This window comes from Trachypithecus francoisi, unplaced genomic scaffold (assembly GCF_009764315.1).
Source record: "Trachypithecus francoisi isolate TF-2019V2 unplaced genomic scaffold, Tfra_2.0 Lachesis_group11, whole genome shotgun sequence".
In the NCBI taxonomy this organism is placed as follows: domain Eukaryota; kingdom Metazoa; phylum Chordata; class Mammalia; order Primates; family Cercopithecidae; genus Trachypithecus; species Trachypithecus francoisi.
This window is the reverse complement of record NW_022681456.1, coordinates 125,160,526-125,181,480: the sequence shown is the minus strand read 5'-3', so window position 1 is coordinate 125,181,480 and position 20,955 is coordinate 125,160,526. Positions and strand designations below refer to the sequence as shown.

The following is a 20,955-nucleotide window of genomic DNA, read 5'->3' as shown; positions in this document are numbered from 1 at the left end:
TCTAGCACTTTGGGAGGCTGAGGCATGAGGATCACTTGAGCCCAGGATTTTGACACCAGCCTGTGCAACACAGTGAATAGAGACCCCCATCTTTAAATAAACATCAACATAATTTTTTTCTTTTCTTTTTTTTTTTTTTTGAGATGGAGTCTTGCTCTGTCTGGAGTGCAGTGGCGCGATCTCGGCTCACTGAAACCTCTGCCTTCTGGATTCGTGCCATTCTCCTGCCTCAGCCTCCCAAGTAGCTGGGACTACAGGCACCCACCACCACGCCTTCCTAATTTTTTTGTATTTTTAGTAGAGACAGGGTTTCACCACGTTAGCCAGAATGGTCTGTATCTCCTGACCTTGTGACCTGCTCGCCTCGGCCTCCTAAAATGCTGGGATTACAGGTGTGAGCCACCGTGCCTGGCCAAAATAATTTTTTAAAAAGACCCAGAAATACAGTGTCTTAAAAAAAAAACAAAAAACGAAGAAACATTTTTAAGTATGACATAGGTCAGTTAAAAGTAAAAAGATGGAAAAAGATATACCATGAACATTAACCAAAAGAGAGTTGAAAATGGCTGTGGTAACAGTAAACTAAACTCCAGAGCAAAGAAAATTACCAGAGATAAAGAGAGACATTGACTGGGCATGATGGCTTAAGCCTGTAATCCCAGCACTTTGGGAGGCCAAGGTGGGCAGATCACGAAGTCAGGAGTTCAAGACCAGCCTGGCCAACATGGTGAAACCCCATCAATACTAAAAATACTAAAAAATTAGCCGGGTATGTAATCCCAACTACTTAGGCAGCTGAGGCAGGAGAATCACTTGAACCTGGGACGCAGAGGTTGCAGTGAGCCAAGATCATGCCACTGCCTCCAGCCTGGGCGACAGAGTGAGACTCCGTCTCAGAAAAAAAAAAAAAAAAGACATTACATAATAATAAGATACTTGATTTTCCAAGTAGACACAATAATTCTAAATGTCCATGCATTTCACTACAGAGCTTTAAAATACACGAAGCAGACTGGTCACTGTGGCTCACGCCTGTAATCCCAGCATTTTGGGAGGCCGGGCAGATCACTTGAAGTCAGGAGTATGAGACCAGACTGGCCAACATGGTGAAACCCTGTCTCTACCAAAAATATAAAAAATTAGCCAGGTGTGGTGGCATGTGACTGTAATCCCAGTTACTCAGGAGCCTGAGGCAGGAGAATTGCTTGAACCTGAGAGGTGGAGGTTGCAATGAGCTGAGACTGTGCCATTGCACCCCAGCCTGGACAACAGAACGAGACTCTATCTCAAAAAAGAAAAAAAAGAAAACAACAGCTGGGTGTGGTGGCTCACGCCTGTAATCCCAGCACTTTGGGAGACTGGCGGATCAGGAAGTCAGGAGTTCAAGACCAGCCTGACCAATATGGTGAAACCCCGTCTCTACTAAAAATACAAAAATTAGCCAGGTATGGTGACGTATGCCTGTAGTCCCAGCTACTCAGGAGGCTGAGACAGGAGAATCACTTGAACCCGGGAGGTGAAGGTTGCAGTGAGCCAAGATCATGCCTCTGCACTCCAGCCTAGGCGACAGAGCAAGACTCTGACTCAAAAAGAAAAAAAAAATTCATGAAGCAAAAACTGATAGATCTCAAAGAAGGTATGGACAGATCCACAAGTATAGTTGAAAACATCAAAACTGGCCGGGCGCGGTGGCTCAAGCCTGTAATCCCAGCACTTTGGGAGGCCGAGACGGGCGGATCACGAGGTCAGGAGATCGAGACCATCCTGGCTAACACGGTGAAACCCCGTCTCTACTAAAAATACAAAAACTAGCTGGGCGAAGTGGCGGGCGCCTGTAGTCCCAGCTACTCGGGAGGCTGAGGCAGGAGAATGGCATAAACCCAGGAGGCGGAGCTTGCAGTGAGCTGAGATCCGGCCACTGCACTCCAGTCCGGGCGACAGAGCGAGACTCCGCCTCAAAAAAAAAAAAAAAAAGAAAAGAAAACATCAAAACTCTGTTCCCAATAATAAACAGAAAACTTGCAAGTATGAAGAAGTATATAGAACTGAACAATGCCACCAACCAACATAATTGACACTTATAGAACACCCCCCAACATAGCAGAATACAGGTTTTTCAAGTGCACATGGAATTACCAAGATAGGCTATGTCCTGGGTCATAAGACAAATTTTAAAAACTGAAGTTACATAAAGTATGTTTTCTGACCATAATGAACATGAACTAGAAATCAGTAACAGATAACAAGGAAATCTCCAAATACTTGGAAACTAAACAACATACTGTCAAATAACTCATGGATCAAAGAGGAAGTCTTGAGGAATTAGAAGATACTGTGAACTTAACAAAAATGAAAATGCAAAATATCAAACTGTGAGATGCAACTAAAACAGCAGTTAGAGGAAAATTCATAGCATCAAATACTTAATTAGAAAAGAAGAAAGGGGCCGGGTGCGGTGGCTCAAGCCTGTAATTCCAGCACTTTGGGAGGCCGAGACGGGCGGATCACGAGGTCAGAAGATCGAGACCATCCTGGCTAACATGGTGAAACCCCGTCTCTACTAAAAAATACAAAAAAAAAAAAACTAGCCGGGCGAGGTGGCGGGTGGCTGCAGTCCCAGCTACTCGGGAGGCTGAGGCAGGAGAATGGCGTAAACCTGGGAGGCGGAGCTTGCAGTGAGCTGAGATCCGGCCACTGCGCTCCAGCCCGGGTGACAGAGCGAGACTCCGTCTCAACAAAAAAAAAAAAAAGAAAAGAAGAAAGGGGCCAGGTGTGGTGGCTCATTGCCTGTAATCTCAACACATTGGGAGGCCAAGGCAGGAGGATTGCTTGAGCCCAGGAGCTTGAGATCAGCCTGGGCAACATAGCAAGACCCTGTCTCTACAAAAAATTTACAGGTGGCCTGGCGTGGTGGCTCATGCCTGTAATCCCAGCACTTTGGGAGGCCAAGGCAGGCAGATCACAAGGTCAGGAGTTTGAGACCAGTCTGGTCAACATAGTGAAACCCCATCTCCACTAAAAAATACAAAAAATTAGCCAGGCGTGGTGGTGGGCGCCTGTAGTCCCAGCTACTTGGGAGGCTGAGGCAGGAGAACGGCGTGAACCTGGGAGGTGGAGCTTGCAGTGAGCCAAGATCACGCCACTGTACTCCAGCCTGGGCAACAGAGTGGGACTCCATCTCAAAAAAGAAAAAAGATTTACAAGCATGGTGGTGCATGCCTGTAGTCCCAGCTGCTCAAGTGCCTGAGGTAGGAGGATCACTTGAGCCCAGGAGGTTGAGGCTGCAGTGAGCTGTGATGCACCACTGCACTCCAGCCTAGGTGACAGAGCAAGACCCTGTCTCAAAAAAGAAAAAAAAAAGAAGAAAAGTCTGAGGTCAACAATCTATACTTCTGCATTGAGAAAGAAGACATAAAGAAGAGCAAAATTAAACCCAAAGCAAGAAGAAGGGAAAAAAATGATAACAGATATTAATGAAATTGAAAACAGAAAAATAAAAACATAAATGAGCCAGGCATGGTGGCTCACACCTGTAATCCTAGCGCTTTAAGGGGCTGAGGTGGGCGGGTCACCTGAGGTCAGGAGTTCAAGACCAGCCTGGCTAACATGATGAAACCCTGTTTCTACTAAAAATATAAAAACTTTGCCGGGCGTGGTGGTGTGTGCCTGTAATCCCAGCTACTTAGGAGGCTGAGGCAGGAGAATCGCTTGGACCCGGGAGGAGGAGGTTGCAGTGAGCCAAGATCACTGCACTCCAGCTTGGGCAACAAAAATGAAACTCTGTCTCAAAAAAAAAAAAAACCAATCAAACAAAAACACCATAAATGAAACCAGAAGTTGATTTTTTTTGAAATGATCAATAAAATTGCTAAACTAGCCACACCAACAAAAAAGAGAGAGAGGAAGAAGAAAGAGAGAGAGGGAGAGAAAAGAAAGAAAGAGAGAAAGAGAGAGAAAGTACAAGTTAACCAAGATTAGGAATAGAGGAGGAGATATCACCACAGACCCCAAAGGTGAATAGTGAATACTATAAACACATTTACGAACATAAAGTCAACAACTTAGATGAAATGTACCAATTCCTGTGATATGGTGTGAATATTGTTGTCCTCTCCAAAATTCATGTTGAACTTAGTCCCCAGTGCAAACAGTGTTGGGAGGTGCGGCTTAGTGGGAGGCATTAGGTCACGAAGGTGGAGCCTTCATGGATTAAAGGATTAATGACACTAAAAAAGGGCGTTCAGAAATGGGTACACTGTATTCTGCTCTTCTGCCATATGAGGAACAGTGTTCCCTCTGGGGGATGCAGCGCTCAAGGTGCCGTATTGGGAGTGGAGACCAGGTCCTTAACCAGACACCAAACCCGTTGATCCCTTGGTCTTGGACTTCCCAGCCTCCAGAACTCTGGGAAATAAATGTCTGGGTTTTTTGTTTTGTTTTGTTTTAAGTTATCCAGTCTCAGGCATTCTATTAATAGCAGCACAAAACAGACTAAGAAATCTTGAAAGCCACAAGTTACCAAAACTCGCCAAAGAAAAAAGAGGTAGATGTAAATATAAAATGTACAACTATAAAACTTTTAGAAGATAACATATGAGAAAATCTTAGTTACCTGGAGTTAGGCAAACCGTTCTTAGATTTAACATCAAAAGCATGACTCATAAAAGAAAAAAATGGTAAGTTGCGCATTATCAAAATTCAAAACTTTTGCTCTGGGGAAGACAGCATTAGAAGGAAGAAAGGACAAGCTACAGAATGGGAGAAAACATTTGCGAATCTACCTAATAAAAGACTTCTAGCCAGAATACATTAAGAACTCTGAAAACTCAGTAAGAAAACAACCTAATTTTTTAAAATGGGGGGCTGGGCACAGTGACTTACGCCTGTAATCCCAGCACTTTGGGAGGCCCAGGCGGACAGATCACCTGAGGTCAGGAGTTTGAGACCAACCTGGCAAACATGGTGAAACCCCGTCTCAACTGAAAATACAAAAATTAGCCGGGCGTGGTGGTGGACGTCTGTAATCCCAGCTACTTAGGAGGCTAAGGCAGGAGAATTGCTTGAACCCTGGAGGCGGAGGTTGCAGTGAGCCAAGATCGTGTCACTGCACTCCAGCCTGAGACTCTGTCTCAAAATAAATTCAATTCAATTCAATTAAAAATGGGCAAAAGACAGCCAGGTGCAGTGGCTCACGCTTGTAAACCCACCACTTTGGGAGGCTGAGGCAGGTGGATCACCTGAGGTCAGGAGTTCGAGACCAGCCTGGCCAACATGGTGAAACCCCGTCTCTACTAAAAATACAAAAAATTAGCCAGTCATGGTGGCGGCGCCTGTAATCCCAGCTATTTGGGAGGCTGAGGCAGGAGAATCGCTTGAGCCCGGGAGGCAGAGGTTGCAGCTAGTCGAGATCATGCCATTGCATTCCAGCCTGGGCTACAAGAGTGAAACTCCATCTCAAAAAAAAAAGGAAAAAAAAAAGGGCAAAAAGACTTAGACACTTTATAGAAGAGGCTATTATGATGGCAAATAAGCACATGAAGACATGCTCATGATTAGATGCTCAAATCATTAACCATTAAGCAAATTCAAATTAAAACTACAATGAGATATCTAGTAGGATGAATAGACTACCCATACACCTATTAGAATAGCTAAAATAAAACAAAAACTGACAACAGTAACTGCTGGCAAGCATGTGAAGTAACTGTAACTCTTACAATTACTGGTGGGAATGCAAAATGGTACAGCCACTGTGGAAAACACTTTGCTATTTTCTTATAGACTTAACCATACAGCTACTATATGATCCAGCAATCTCACTTCATTTCATTCCTAAAGAAACAAAAACTGGCTGGGCACAGTGACTTAGGCTTGTAATCCCAGTACTTCGGGAGGCCAAGGTGGGCGGATCGCTTGAGCACAGGAGTTGGAGACCAGCCTGGGCAACATGTCAAGACCCCCATCTCTACAAAAAATACAAAAATTAGCCCAGTGTGGCGTTGTTTGCCTGTAGTCCCAGTTACTCAGGAGGCTGAGGTGAGAAGACCACTTGAGCCCGGGAGGTTGAAGCTGCAGTGAGCCGTGATGGCACCACTGCACTCCAGACTGGTCAACACAGTGAGACCCTGTCTCAAAGAAATAAAAGAATACTTATATTCACACAAATGCCCCATATGTAAGTGTTTACAGCAGTTCTGTTCATAGTTCCAAAAATTGTAAATGACCCCAAATATTCTTTTTTTTTTTTTTTTGTGACAGAGTCTTGCTCTGTCACCCAGGCTGGAGTACAGTGGTGCAATCTCTGCTCACTGCAAGCTCCGCCTCCCGGGTTCATGCCATTCTCCTGCCTTAGCCTCCCGAGTAGCTGGGACTACAGGTGCCCGCCACCATGCCTTCTTAATTTTTTGTATTTTTAGTAGAGACGGGGTTTCACCGTTTTAGCCAGGATGGTCTTGATCTCCTGACCTCGTGATCCGCCCACCTCAGCCTCCCAAAGTGCTGGGATCACAGGCGTGAGCCACCGCGCCCGGCCCTAACTGGCCCAAATGGGTGAATGAATAAACAATAAACACACAATGGAATACGGAGGAACTATTAACACCCACAACATGAGTGAGTCTCAAAGGCATTATGATGAGTGAAAGAGCCACCTTTGGCCAGGCACAGTGGCTGATGCTTATAATCACAGCACTTTGGGAGACTGAGGTGGGCATATCACCTGAGGTCAGGAGTTCGAGACCAGTCTGACCAACATGGTAAAACCCCGTCTCTACTAAAAATACAAAAATTAGCCGGGCTTGGTGGCAGGCGCCTGTAATCCCAGCTACTTGGGAGGCTGAGGCAGGAGAATGGCGTGAACCCGGGAGGTGGAGCTTGAGGTGAGCTGAGATTGCACCGCTGCACTTCAGTCTGGGCGGCACCTTCAAAATGTTACCTACTATGTGATTTCCTTATGTGACATTCTGGAAAAGGTGAAAATACAGCAATGGAAAACAAATCATTAGCTGCCAGGAGTTGGGGTAGAGGAAGGGTGTACCTACAGGAGCTACAGGGAGGGCTTTGAGGGGTGATGGAACTGTTCTAATCCTGATTGTGGTAGTGGTTACACAAATCTGTACATGTGAGTTAAAACTCACAGAACAAACACACAAACACACATGAAGCAATTTTGCCATAGATTTTTTAAAAAAGGTTAGCAAAACATACAGGGTTATCAGCACACTTGGGTAATTTTATTTAATTAATTCATGTATTTATTTATTTTTATGAGATGGAGTCTTGCTCTGTCACCAGGCTGGAGTGCAGTGGTGCAGTCTCGGCTCACTGCAACCTCTGCCTCCCTGGTTCAAGCGATTCTCTTGCCTCAGCCTCCCGAGTAGCTGGGACTGCAGGCGTGCGCCACCAAACCCAGCTAATTTTTGTATTTTTAGTAGAGACGGGGTTTCTCCATGTTGGTTAGGATGGTCCTGATCTCCTGACCTCGTGATCCACCCACCTCAGCCTTCCAGAGTGCTGGGATTACAGGTGTGAGCAACCATGCCTGGCTGGGTAATTTTTTATGTAAAAATTTGTACAATCCACCAAAAACTTCTTTTTTTGGAGACAAAGTCTTGCTATGTTGCCTGGGTTGAAGTAACCTCTGCCACCCTGGCTCAGGTGATCCTCCCACCTCAGCCTCCCAAGTAGTTGGGCTATAGGCACGCACCACCATGCCCAGCTAATTTTTGTTTTTGAGAAGGAATCTCACTCTGTCGCCCAGGCTGGAGTGCAGTGGCATGATCTTGGCTCACTGCAATCTCCACCTCCCGGGTTCAAGCGATTCTTCTGCCTCAGCCTCCTGAGCAGCTGGGACTACAGGCGCATGCCACCACACCCAGCTAATTTTTTGTATTTTTTTTTTTTTTTTTGAGACGGAGTCTGGCTCTGTCGTCCAGGCTGGAGTGCAGTGGCCGGATCTCAGCTCACTGCAAGCTCTGCCTCCTGGGTTTACGCCATTCTCCTGCCTCAGCCTCCCGAGTAGTTGGGACTACAGGCGCCCACCACCTCGCCCGGCTAGTTTTTTGTATTTTTTAGTAGAGACGGGGTTTCACCAGGTTAGCCAGGATGGTCTCGATCTCCTGACCTCCTGATCCGCCCGTCTCGGCCTCCCAAAGTGCTGGGATTACAGGCTTGAGCCACTGCGCCCAGCCAATTTTTTGTATTTTTAGTAGAGACAGACTTTCACCATATTGGCCAGGCTGGTCTTGAACTGCCAACCTCAGGTGATCCACCTGCCTCAGCCTCCCAAAATGCTGCGATTACAGGTGTGAGCCACAATGCCCAGCTTTGTTTTTATTTTTGTAGATACGGGATTTTGCCATGTTGCCCAGGCTAGTCTCGAACTCCTGGGCTCAAGCAGTCCTCCCTCCTCGGCTTCCCAAAGTGTTTAGGATTCCAGGTGTGAGTTGCCACGCCCTGCAGGAAACGTTCTATTTAAAGGACTTCTATGGTGAATCATTCTATACATATTAGTATCATTTCTGTCAATCTAGGTTTTGAGTCCTGGCTCTCACTGTGCTACAATCAGATAGCTGTATGATGCTGAACAAGTCTTTCTCCGTTTCTTCAGAAGAAAATGGAAACGGTGGTTTTGATGATATCTGGAATTACTGCTAAGGGGCATCCAAATCATCTCCAACCCTGACATTCTGCTTTAGTGTGTCTGAAAGCAGACGTACTGCCATATCTGGGAATTTCCAGAGCAGACGATCTCTAAAGTCTCTTTTAAGTCTGAAATTGTCATTTATATTATATTTGGGCTGTCTGAAATTAAGATTCATCTATATTGGGAATCGGCTTCTGTCCTTCCCTGCCATATTCCTTGTGAATTGTGAATTCCCCCACCTCAAATACATAACATCTTTATCTGGAATCACCAGTGGTGTTCTAGGAACACAACTTTGTTTACTTTCACCAAAGCATTTCCCATTTGATATGGTTTGGCTGTGTCCCCACCCAAATCTCATCTTGAATTGTAGCTCCCATAATTCCCACATATTGTGGGAGGGACCCGGTGGGAGATAATTTAATCATAGGGGTGGTTTCTCCCATACTGTTCTCGTGGTAGTGAATAAATCTCACAAGATCTGATGGCTTTATAAGGGGAAACCCCTTTTGCTTTGTTCTCATTCTCTCTTTTGCCTGCTGCCATGTAAGATGTGCCTTTTGCCTTCCAACATGATTGTGAGGCCTCCCCAGCCACACTGTGATTCCATTAAACCTCTTTTTTCTTTATAATTTACTCAGTCTCGGGTATGTCTTTATCAACAGTGTGAAAACGGACTAATACACCACCTCAGTGTCATCTTGGCTTTTCCCAAGGTATTTCTGCTCTTTTTCTTTCTTTCTTTCTTTTTTTTTTTTTTTGAGAGGGAGTCTCCCTCTTTTGCCCAGGCTGGAGTGCCGTGGTGCGATCTCAGCTCACTGCAAACTCTGCCTCCCTGGTTCACGCCATTCTCCTGCCCCAGCCTCCTGAGTAGCTGGGACTACAGGCGCCCGCCACCATACCCGGCTACTTTTTTTTTTTTTTGTATTTTTAGTAGAGACGGGATTTCACCATATTAGCCAGGATGGTCTCGATCTCCTGACCTCGTGATCTGCCTGCCTCAGCCTCCCAAAGTGCTGGGATTATAGGCATGAGCTACCGCGCCCAGCCGATATTTCTGCTCTTTAGAGACTCAGTCCCACCTGGACAGCTCTTTCAAGTCCCCCGTCTCCCATCCTCCAGCTTCATGGGCCCAAATGTCTCAGACCCCTCAGATGCTTGGTTGGCCTCCTGGCCGGAGAACACTGACATCTTCAAGATGATGTTCCAGAAATGGCAAACTCTCCAGGTGGCAGGTGACAGATGAAAAGGAGGGGGTGATGCCGGGATAAACCAGGAGCAGCACCCTATTCCCACCCAAAAGATAAGGGCTTTAGGGAGGAAGAAGAGAATCTCAAGGGGCAGAGAAAGGCTGAATGCTAACCCAGTTCGCCTCCTCTCAGGGACAGTCCAGAGGGGCCTGAGCCCAGGCAGGGAAGCACTCTCTGCTTCTCCTGGTCCCCCAAGAGCTACCGTTTAAGAGCAGACATGGGCCGGGTGCAGTGGCTCACGCCTGTAGTCCCAGCACTTTGGGAGGCACAGGCAGGCAGATCACCTGAGGTCAAGAGTTCAAGACCAGCCTGGCCAACATGGTAAAACCCACTTTCTACTAAAAATAAAAAAATTAGCTGACTGCAATACCAGGTGCCTGTAATCCCAGCTACCTGGAGGCTGAGGCAGGAGAATCGCTTGAACCTGGGAGGCATAGGTGCAGTGAGCTGAGAGTGCCATTGCACTCCAGCCTGGGTAACAGAGCGAGACTCCGTTTAAAAAAAAAAAAAAAAGGCCAGGCGCCGTGGCTCATGCCTGTAATCCCAGCACTTTGGGAGGCCGAGGCGGGCGGATCATGAGGTCAGGAGATTGAGACCATCCTGGCTAACACGGTGAAACCCTGTCTCTACTAAAAATACAAAAAAAAAAAAAAAAAAAAAAATTAGCAGGGCATGGTGGCGGGCGCCCATAGTCACAGCTACACGGGAGGCTGCGGCAGGAGAATGGCGTGAACCCGGGAGGCGGAGCTTGCAGTGAGTGGAGATCACGCCACTGCACTCCAGCCTGGGCAATAGAGCGAGACTCCGTCTCAAAAAAAAAAAAAGCAGACACGGAGGCTAAGAGGGCTAAGAGTCATCAGCACATTGTACACTGCTCTACACTGGGGGGTTACAGGGCTCCCTCTGTGGTAGCTCTGTCAGGCTTCAGCGTCCCAGGCCCCTCTCCCTCGGGCTATGTCAGCTCTGTGCCCCCAACACAGGCTCTCCCGAGGGATGAGGCTGGACAGAGGCTCCTTATGAGAGCCAGCTACCAACGTCTCCCCATGCCCCAGCTCCTCAGTGATTTCTTGCACCTCCTAGTGCCTCCCATGCCTCACCGTCCCATCTTTATCTCCCCGTCCTGGTGCAGCACTACCTGTCTCCTGCCTCTCCTAAGACTCCAGTGATGTCTACGAGCGATAGAGGTTAAGACTACTTTCTTCTTGCCCATAGCCCAACTGGAATGGGCTGAGAGAAGGCATCTTTGACCCCTGCTGTTCCCTCAGCCCCTGGAATGACAGTCCCAGGATTGGGAACATAAAAGGCAGGTAGCAAGACCAGACTTCTGGGTTCTGTGGGCCAGCTCCTGGTTCTCTGGGTCACCTGTTTATGTAACTTGGACATGGGGTAGAGGGTGGAGGAAAAAGGGTATTATTACTAGGGCCTGAGGCCATTAAATAGAAAGGAGAAAAAACCCCAAACCACAAACAGGGCAGGGGGAGAATGGCCTCAGACATTTGTTTCTGCTTGATCTGTGGGGCGGAGGTCTGGAAGGAGTGAGAGATGATAGCCAGGAGCTGGGAGGGTGAACCGCTGGGGGCTGTTCCAGGCCAGTAGGATGAGATCCAGGTTGTGTCTGGAAGTATTTTAGGGGTCCTGAGGATGGAGTGGGGGATGAGGGACCACCAGAGAACCCTGAAGGAGCAAGGCAGAGAGAGAGTGATCAGGGAGAAATACTAGCGTGGAACAGTCATTGGTATCCCATGCACGTGTCAGACACTCTCTGCACTCAGGTCTCAGTTCTGAGGTATGAATCCATAGTCACCAGTGCCTAGAAAGGTCCATTTTACAAAGTGCAGAACTGACATTACGAGAGAGGAAGAGTCTTTCCCACAGTGTGGCTGAGTGGTGGAGCCAGGTCTTGCTTGTGCGTCTGCAGCCTGTTTCCCTCCTCTGTGTCATTCTGCTTAGTCACACACCTAGTGTCAGCCTCTTCCAACCTGTAATGTTCTGGGGTGGAGAAAATAACCTGAGTCATTTGCCCATGTCCTCTGGATATTCGCTGGGCCCGTGGCTGAGGGGTGGCCGCTGTGTGAGGCTGGGCCCAGATGGAGAGCTGACGGGAAGTAGAATATCTGTGTCCCTCGGAAAAGTTCCTTTCCTCTTCCTGTCCCGTGGCCCTTACCCCACTGGCAGACAGGTCAGGATGTGCTAGGGGGCTGGTTCTTTTTTTTTTTGAGATGGAGTCTTGCTCTTTCACCCAGGCTGGAGTGCAGTGGCATGATCTCGGCTCACTGCAACCTCTGCCTCCCGGGTTCACACCATTCTCCTGCCTCAGCCTCCCGAGTAGCTGGGACTACAGGAGCCCCCCACCACGCCTGGCTAATTTTTTGTATTTTTAGTGGAAACGGGGTTTCACCGTGTTAGCCAGGATGGTCTCGATATGCTGACCTCGTGATCCACCCGCCTCGGCCTCCCAAAGTGCTGGGATTACAGGCATGAGCCATTGCTCCCCGCTGGGGGCTGGTTCTTGAGCATCTCACTCTACTGATGCTAACACACACCTCATTTCCCACAACATATCCCTGCTGAGAACTAGTCACAGGCCCTAGGAGTAAGGGCTGGGCTGAAGGGTGGTCCAAACCCTACAGCAGGGAGCAGGGGTACAAATCAGTTCACATGCCTAAAGGCTGGGACCTGAACAGGGGAATCCCTGAAAACACTGGACTGACTCACCTGGACTGAGGTCAGGGCAGCCTTACCCTGCTCCAGTCACACTCAGGACTACACCTACGCGTGCAAGCGCTGGAACTGAAATCGGGGTTGAGAGGCTGGGCCTGATATTTTATGGCTAGAAGGGCCCCACATAACTCAGGTCCAGGGAGGTGAGTGACCTGCCCAAGACCACAAGGCTGTTAGTGGCAGAGCTAAGGACTGAGGCTCCTTCAACTCCAGGTTACCTTGCTGCCTTCTCAGGAGAGTGAAGAAAACTCCTTTTTTTTTTTTTTTTAAGATGGCGTCTTGCTCTGCCGCCCAGGCTGGAGTGCAGTGGCCGGATCTCAGCTCACTGCAAGCTCCGCCTCCCGGGTTTACACCATTCTCCTGCCTCAGCCTCCTGAGTAGCTGGGACTACAGGCGCCCGCCACCTCGCCCGGCTAGTTTTTTGTATTTTTTAGTAGACACGGGTTTCACTGTGTTAGCCAGGATGGTCTCGATCTCCTGACCTCGTGATCTGCCTGTCTCGGCCTCCCAAAGTGCTGGGATTACAGACTTGAGCCACCGTGCCCAGCTGAAAACTCCTTTCTCAGAGGAAACAGTCGTGTGCTTATCTGCACAGGGCAAGATAACACTTGAGAGCTGTGAAGCCAGACACAGCAGCTCATACCTGTAATCCCAGCACTTTGGGAGGCCGAGGCAGGTGAATCATATGAGTCCAGGAGTTCAAGACCAGCCTGGCCAACATGGTGAAACCCTGTCTCTACTAAAAACACTAAAATTAGCTGGGCGTGGTGCCACATGCCTGTAGTCCCAGCTACTCAGGAGGCTGAGGCAGGAGAATCTCTTGAACTAGGGAGGCAGAGGCTGCAGTGAGCTGAGATCACACCACTGCCTGGGGTGACAGAGCAAGACTCCATCTCAAAAAAACAAAAACAAAGAAAGATGAGGACCATGGCTGCCGAGTTCCGTCATCCACAGCTCAGAGCCCAGCTGGTGAATAATCCACACCCGTTTGACTTCTGGGATTCCTGGATTCTTTCACCACTGGGTTCCCTTGACCTGGTCGTGCATCTTCACCAGCCTACTTAATGAGATTTAGTAACTGCACTGGACTAGGACACCAGTGCCTGGTTGTTGAGCTCAACTTATCTCTCTCTGCTTGTTCAGTCACTGGACAAATCCTCCTTATCCTTTTTTTTTTTTTTTTTTTTTATGAGACGGAGTCTCGCTCTGTCGCCCAGGCTGGAGTGCAGTGGCATAATCGTGGCTCACTGCAAGCTCCGCCTCCCAGGTTCACGCCATTCTCCTGCCTCAGCCTCCCGAGTAGCTGGGACTACAGGCACCCGCCACCACGCCCGGCTGATTTTTTGTATTTTTAGTAAAGACAGGGTTTCACCATGTTCGCCAGGACAGTCTCGGTCTCCTGACCTCCTGATCTGCCCGTCTCAGCCTCCTAAAGTACTGGGATTATAGGTGTGAGCCACTGCACTCAGCCGCTCCTTATCCTCTTGAATCTACTCGTCCATGAGACACGGGAAGATTCTCCCTTCCCTGAGAGGACCCAGAGCCTTAGGTGTCTTTGTGTCCTTACCAGCTGAAAAGAACTCAAGACTTTTATAATAAAAGAGAAAACCATTATCAGACTCTCCTACACATTTGTCATCATTAAGTAAGTTCCCAAGAGGAAAAGAGTGACCCATTTGGCTGGGCAAAGCAAGAGTGAACGTCTTGAGAAATTTGAGCTCCTCATGCCCTTCCAGTCATGCTCAGGTTCCAGGTTAAGTTTTCTTCTCTAGTCTCCTTTCCTGGGCTCAAATTCTCAACTACTGTGGGTGGAGGGTTTGTGGAACGCTGCAGACCAGAGTTCCTCCCCTCTGAAGGCCTGTGCAGGGTTATCTGAAGTGTTTCCACCCAGAGTGCAGGAAAGAAACTCTGCCTAAGGGGCAAGGGGCAGCAAGTCCTGCTGCCACCCATGAGAGATGCCCAACGCATCCCCGAAGAGCAGTTACAGCAGAATGTGAGGGGAGAGCCAGCGAGGCACGTGCTCATGCTCTCACGCCCCAGCCTGGCCTGCAGCTGCCAGTGCTGATGGTCTCTCCGCACCAAGGAGATGTGGGCTTGAACTCTGAGGTATGAAAGCTACACGTGGAGATGAGGAAAAGTGAGCAGGTAACTTCAGAGGAGACAGGAGGGTTGAATTGAACAGGAAAAGATCAAAAGTACAGCCAGAATCCCACTTGGTCTTTTTTCCATTCTCCTTTATTCCATAAACACCTAGTTACAAGTTGCACAAATCAAAAAATAAAGGCAGAGAAGGGTTTAGGGAAGATTCTCGTGATGTGTGTGGGCAGGAGTAGGGAGAAAGAGTTGGGAACCAGTCTGCTCCTTCCACAGCCCTAGACAGGGCTACGGCCCCTCAGTGGGGCCTCTGAGGAAGTGGTGGGCAAAGATCCAGGGTAGCTGAGGGATGGAGGAGGCCCCGAAACCCAGAGCTCACCCCAAAAGACCCTTCAATGCATGGCAGGAGTAGAATGGGAAAGGTGAGGGGGTTTGAAGATGGAGCAGCAGAATGAAAAATCAAGTTAGTAGATGCAGAGGCGAAGTCATCATGGTAAGGGGATTAAAGAAGGAAAAAGTAGGGAAGGGGTGCCGTGAAAGGTTCTCCCTGAGACCCCCAGGGAGAGGTGGGGGCCGGCTTGCCTGTTAATTTAATATTAAATTGGGGATGGGAATCAGAGAGGAAAAAGTTATTTGGGGGATTTCTCAGCCTCTCAGCCTGTACCTGGAGGGGAAAAGAGAGGAGCACAAATCAGAAGGAAGAAAAAACTTACGTTAAGAGCCAAGAGTTGGGGTTTAATCGCCTATGTCAGTGAGAACATTTTTCTCTTTCCACACCAACTTGCACTATCAAAGGCAGCTCCTGCGGGAGCCTGGACTGCGCCCTGCCTCGTGGCCGAGGACCATCCGCAGGTGCACCCCGCCCTCCTTACCCCTGATACTTACAAGAGAGGCTGAGGGCCCGGGGCCCTCACCAGTCATAGCGGCGGGACTGTCGGGAAGGGGAGTCCTCAGGTCCCTGGATGGCCAAGCGGGGAGGCCCCTCCGCCCTTCGTCCCCCCGCCCCAGAGGACTCAAGCCGCCGAAACTCCAGGGGGCGCTGCTGCCGGAATCGGGACGTCTCCCGCCGCCACTCGTCATCAAACGCTGCGGCCTCACCTGGAGGGGACAGAGCCCACATGAGGCCTGTGTGCGGCCCGGCTCCTGGAGGCCGATGTGCGAGCGAGTCACTACTTCTCCGGCCAAAGCGGCGAAGGCTGAGTGTGTGTGCAGGGGTGGGCGGGGCGGCAATTCCCTTAGCTCTTTTGGTTTCTACACGATCCCGGGAAGCCACCGGTAGGCCTAAGGTGGCCTACTGGAGGAAGAAATCAGAATGGGATTATTCTTCAGTTCAGGTTCATAGTCCTGTGTGCACACTAGATACTTAATAATTGCGGATTTGAAAAAGATAAAGAGGGGAGAAAGAAACGGATCCAGGTGGAGAAGAGTGTAACACTATCAATACGGAACTTCAGGGACAAAGCAGGCCCCTCTCAAAGACACCGCCAGCACCTGACTCAGCCCCTGAGCGGAGGAGCCTCCGAGTGCGGTAAGAATATGGGGCTGACAGCCGGGCACGGTGGCTCACGCCTGTAATCCCAGCACTTTGGGAGGCCGAAGCGGGTGGATCACCTGAGGTCAGGAGTTTGAGACCAGCCTGGGCAACATGGTGAAACCCCGTCTCTACTAAAAATACAGAAATTAGCTGGGCGTGGTGGTACATACCTATAGTCCCAGCTACTCGGGAGGCTGAGGCAGGAGAATTGCTTAAACCCGGGAGGCGGAGGTTGCAGTGAGCTGAGATCGTGGCACTGCACTCCAGCCTGGGCACCTGGGCAACAAGAGCGAGACTCCGTCTCAAAAGAAAAAAAAAAAAAAAAAAAAAAAATATATATATATATATATATGGGGCTGATCCAGAGCTTTGCCCAGAAGTGTCTATGAGTTAGGGATGTCTCCTAGCCCACAGGAACTGGGCTAGGGGCTGTGGCCAGGAAGTGGGAGGAAAGGCTCACTCTCATCCAGGTTGATATAGTCCTGCCGCTCCTCCTGGTCCCCTGTGCGATGGTTTCGGGAGCGCTGGAGGATGTGGGCCCTGTCCCGGATGTGATGCCCGATGGACATCTGCTCCAGTCCACTGTCTGAATCCCGAACAGTCCTCCGTGTCTCCCGGATCTGGGATGAGGCAGAACATGGCACACTCAGCCGCCCCTTCCAAAGCCCTGGCTATACCATCTCAGGAGACACACACCACACACAACCCAATCTGGAAAAAAGCAGCCAGGGTTTCTGGGAGTGCCGCTCAATCCCCCCTTCTCTGGGACAGGAGGGCTCCCCTACTCACCCCGCCTGGTGCTGAGCGCATCTCTGATGTCTCTTGGTAAACCTTGGGGGCGCCATCACCCGTATTGGAGTAGGAGATGACAGTGGAAGATGAGAAGGTCTGGCAATTGCCTCCAGCTGTCATGTGTTCCTGAGGACAGGGTAGGTAAGGGAGGGCTGAATGGGGAGGCATCCCCCCTGGTGAAGAGATTTCACCCTTCAGCTGCCTGTCCTAGCCTGTATCTGTCTCACAAAATCCAAGAACTGAAAAAACATCAGGCCTCATCATTACCCTCCCAAATTCCTCTAAGTCCAACCACGAGCAAGAAGGATCTGAAGAGACAGAGCCTTAATTGTATGCTACATAAGAGTGCTGCTGCTGGCTGCTTCAGGCAGGCATGACAGCAGATACAGGGTCCCAAGGCTCTCTGGTTCAATTACTGTATCCAGTACTTTACCCTTCACTAGTATACTGTCTCCCTCTTGCCTTAGAAGATTCAAGGTGTTGTCAGCCATCACTGAGAGCAAGGCCGGGGAAGGGTATGGGGCAAGTCTCACCATGTTTCCAATCATGTCATTCATCATCCCAAACATGTCCATGAAACCACCCGACTGGAGGAAACAGATGGAAAACAGAGTCAGGAAAGCAAAGTCAGTGTTCAGAGTTGATCCTGTTTAGGAACCCACAACCCACGTGGCTGCACACTTCCTTTCTCTTCTTCACATCTAGCAAGTTCTCTTTCTCATTCTCTATTAACGTAACCAGAATACTCATGTTTCTCTTCCTGTAAACTGCTGACCCCTTCCTCAATCTCTATGACTGCCCTGATCCAATTTTCCTTCTCCTCCTGCCTGCTATATTCCCCCCATCTTTAGGAAGCAAGCCAAAGTTAATGGATTCTAAACTCTAAAGAGATAAGGCATGAAATTGTTAAAACCTACCAAAAAATCATCTCTAGTTGGCCCTTTAACTGCGCCTCCCTCCTCCAAAGAACAAATTTTGCTAGACAATTACATCTTCCTAATGAGTATGAACTTCTAGGAGTACAAGAGTTAATAACGTCTTTTCTTTTTTTTTTTTGAGATGGAGTCTGGCTCTGTTGCCCAGGCTGGAGTGCACTGGCGCAGTCTCAGCTCACTGCAACCTCTGCTTCCTGGGTTTAAGAGTAGCTGGGACTACAGGTGTGTGCCACCATGCCTGGCTTTTTTTGGTATTTTTCGTAGAGAAGGGGTTTCACCATGTTGGCCAGTCTGGTCTCAAAACTCCTGACCACAAGTGATGACCCGTCTCGGCCTCCCAACGAGAGTTAATAACACCTTTAACCCACAGGGCTCCTAGTACCCAACAGGCTCAGAGGTTTGTGAATGCCATAAAAAGAGAAGATTCTGGGGTTACCCATGAAACTATTCCTAAAAGGCACACTGGGGAATAATACCTAAGGGTAGAGAGTGTGTCTGAGATGGAAGGACACGGGGAGATAAAGACTCACCATTCCCAGCATCCCAAAAGGGGAGACAGCTCCAGCCTACAGGAACACATGAGGAACAGAAATTACAGACCATATCCTATCTCTTTACAATCCCAAACCAGGCCCATGGCCTCAATTCTTTTTTTTTCCATCCTCTCAAAAGGGAGTCACAAAGCCCTTTTTCCTGACCCCTTCCCCCATTCCTAGAGCACTTCACTTGCTCAGTTGGCTGTAGTGCAAGAAAACTAAAGTGCTTTCCTAACCAACCTCCAACCTTTCTTTGGGTCTCAGGTGTGTCACGGCACCATTACCTGCTGCATCCTGCGGCTGGCAGGCCTGGTCCCTGGCATGTTGCCATCTGTGATGCTGAGGAAGGGGCTATATCCAAAGCCACCTGACAACATACGGCTCATATGCTGACGGTGAATAGCAAAGGGATCCCTGTGGAGTGAGCACATAGTATGGATGGCAGAAGCGCCAAACTGTTAATCCCTTCACCACCCTGCAAAAAATATGCACAGAGCAACAGTGGCACCGATGCCTACTTCCTGCTAGGTAGGAGCTGCGTATCCAGCCAGTTCCAACCATTCCCAGCAATGGGAACCCCGATGTCTGCCTGAACTGCTGAGAGACCTGGAGTGGGAAGCTTGAGGGGGAGGGAATACTCACATCAGGAACATGGGATCCTCAGGCTCCACATCCCTCAGGAAGCGGAACATCCTGATCTCAGCTCCAGGGGGCTCCACACTGGAAACATGTGGAAGCTCAGATACTTGGAGGTGGCCAGGGTTTTACACACCCACTCAGTATAGGGACTCTCAGAGCACTGTCCTTTCCAAATGCTGTAACTGACCCCTAAACTCCAGGGAGACCCTACTCCAGTGTGCCACACAACCCTCTAGGGAGGTAAGGGCTCTTCAAACCTCTCTCTCAATTAGGGCCACGGAAAAATTTTCCAAGCCTCTCGGTTTTTCCCTCCCCCACTCAGAGCCATCCTCTTCCCAAAGCTTTGGCCGGTAGCATACTCTCCCCTCCTCCCCCGTTCTAGATGAAAATCCCAAGTGCCGGTCCTCCGCCCCATTAATGACCCCAGCCACCCCGCCCCCTCCTTACACTCAGGCCTCCCCAAGGTGGGCCTCACTAAGACCCCCGCGCCTGTCTGCGGCTCCTCTGGCTCCCGCCTCCCCGCCGGGTGAGCCGGAGAGGTAGGCCTGAGCCTCTCGTCTCCCCAGCCCGCATCCCGGGCTCCCAGACCCTGCAGCCCCGCGGGCCCGCTCCCGTTCAGGGCTGCCCGCTCTGTCCGAGCCTCACCAGTGCCCGATTCGGGCTCAGCGGCCCATCCGGCCGGTTTCGCTTCCCGGTGTGCTGCAGGGTCAGGGTCGCGGCCCAGAACGCGGGGATTGGTCCGGGCTCGAGCTCCTCGGCCTTCCACGCCGCCTCCTCCCACCGATGCCACCTCCGTACCCCCCCTCGGCCCACGGAGCCCGAACCTAGGCCAGGCCCGGGCGGAAGTGACGTCACGACGGGCCCGCCCACCCGGGGCCGGGCCGTGGGAGCCCCGCCCACTGGCGTGGGTGGTGAGAAGGCTGGGGCCGAGTCCCAGGGCGGCGGGGCCGTGGGCCAAGCTCAGGCTAGCGGAGCCTGAGGTCGAGAGGGTTCACCTGGCCACGAGGAAGGGGAGCTCATTAGTAACCTGGATTTGGGATTTGGGTTCTGTGGAGTGGAAGAGGCTCCCATAAGGCTGGGGAGAAGGAGAAGAGGAATCCATTCTTCGGGAGGGACCGAGTTGGGGGTTGAACTTGGGGGCGCTGCGCAGCACGTTCCCTCTCCCTCCTCCAGGGGAAACTGGAGGACGAGGGGCAGATGCCCCTCGGGGAGAGGCGGGCTCTATGTGGGCGAAGAGGCGGGGCGGATCCCTGGGGGGAGCTTTAAGCAGACTCTAACTGGAGAAGCAGTCTACCCTGGAGGGAGGATGGGCAGTTTTCCTGCCGGGGAGGCGCTTGGGCCTGTCCCCGCTTGAGGAGGAGCGTTCCTGGCAGGGCGGAGTCCCCGGAGTGACGCAGAGGAGGAGGTGACACTCTCCAGCCCTGATCTAGTTCGGGCTTCAGAAAGTCGGATGGGGCAGAGAATCCAGGTTGGGGGGTTGGCCGCCAGATGGCGCTCCTCGGCCAGGCTGCAACCCGAGGCCCTTGAGAACTGGCGTTGGAGAGGGACCTGGAGCCCTCCCCCATTACCCATCTGTGAAGGGTTGGACTGGGGAAAGGCTACAGTTCTGAAATCTGTTAGTTTAATGCCACTCTCCCCTTCCTTTTACTCTAATTCTTGCGTCCTCAAGAGCTGCCAGTCCTGCGCTGACCTTTCTTGCTGCTTTCTTAGGTCAAAGGTCTAAAGTTTGGGGGAAGAAAGGAGTGGAGAGCTCAGTTAACCTGGATCACCCAGGGGAGGAGCTAAAACGGGGCCCAGGAGACCTGCCTCC

At 50.2% G+C, this 20,955-nt stretch overlaps 1 protein-coding gene across 2 annotated transcripts; it reads right to left on the bottom strand.

The window, feature by feature from the left end:
• Nucleotides 1-14,828: 14,828 nt before the first annotated feature.
• MLF2 (myeloid leukemia factor 2) lies at nucleotides 14,829-19,992 on the bottom strand. Of its 2 annotated transcripts, none has more exons than XM_033223030.1 (9): nucleotides 19,791-19,992; nucleotides 19,149-19,226; nucleotides 18,791-18,920; nucleotides 18,501-18,536; nucleotides 17,569-17,622; nucleotides 17,033-17,161; nucleotides 16,704-16,863; nucleotides 15,595-15,807; nucleotides 14,829-15,373 (listed from the first exon to the last, which is right to left on the bottom strand). In XM_033223030.1, exons 2-8 carry the CDS (start codon nucleotides 19,196-19,198, stop codon nucleotides 15,620-15,622), a joined length of 747 nt encoding a protein of 248 aa, XP_033078921.1. In that variant the 5' UTR covers nucleotides 19,199-19,226; nucleotides 19,791-19,992; the 3' UTR covers nucleotides 14,829-15,373; nucleotides 15,595-15,619. The 2 variants fall into 2 exon arrangements, with proteins under 2 accessions (XP_033078921.1, XP_033078922.1); XM_033223031.1 differs by lacking the exon at nucleotides 19,791-19,992 and adding an exon at nucleotides 19,593-19,767 and having other exon boundaries at nucleotides 14,835-15,373.
• Between the last annotated feature and the right edge of the window lie 963 nt (nucleotides 19,993-20,955).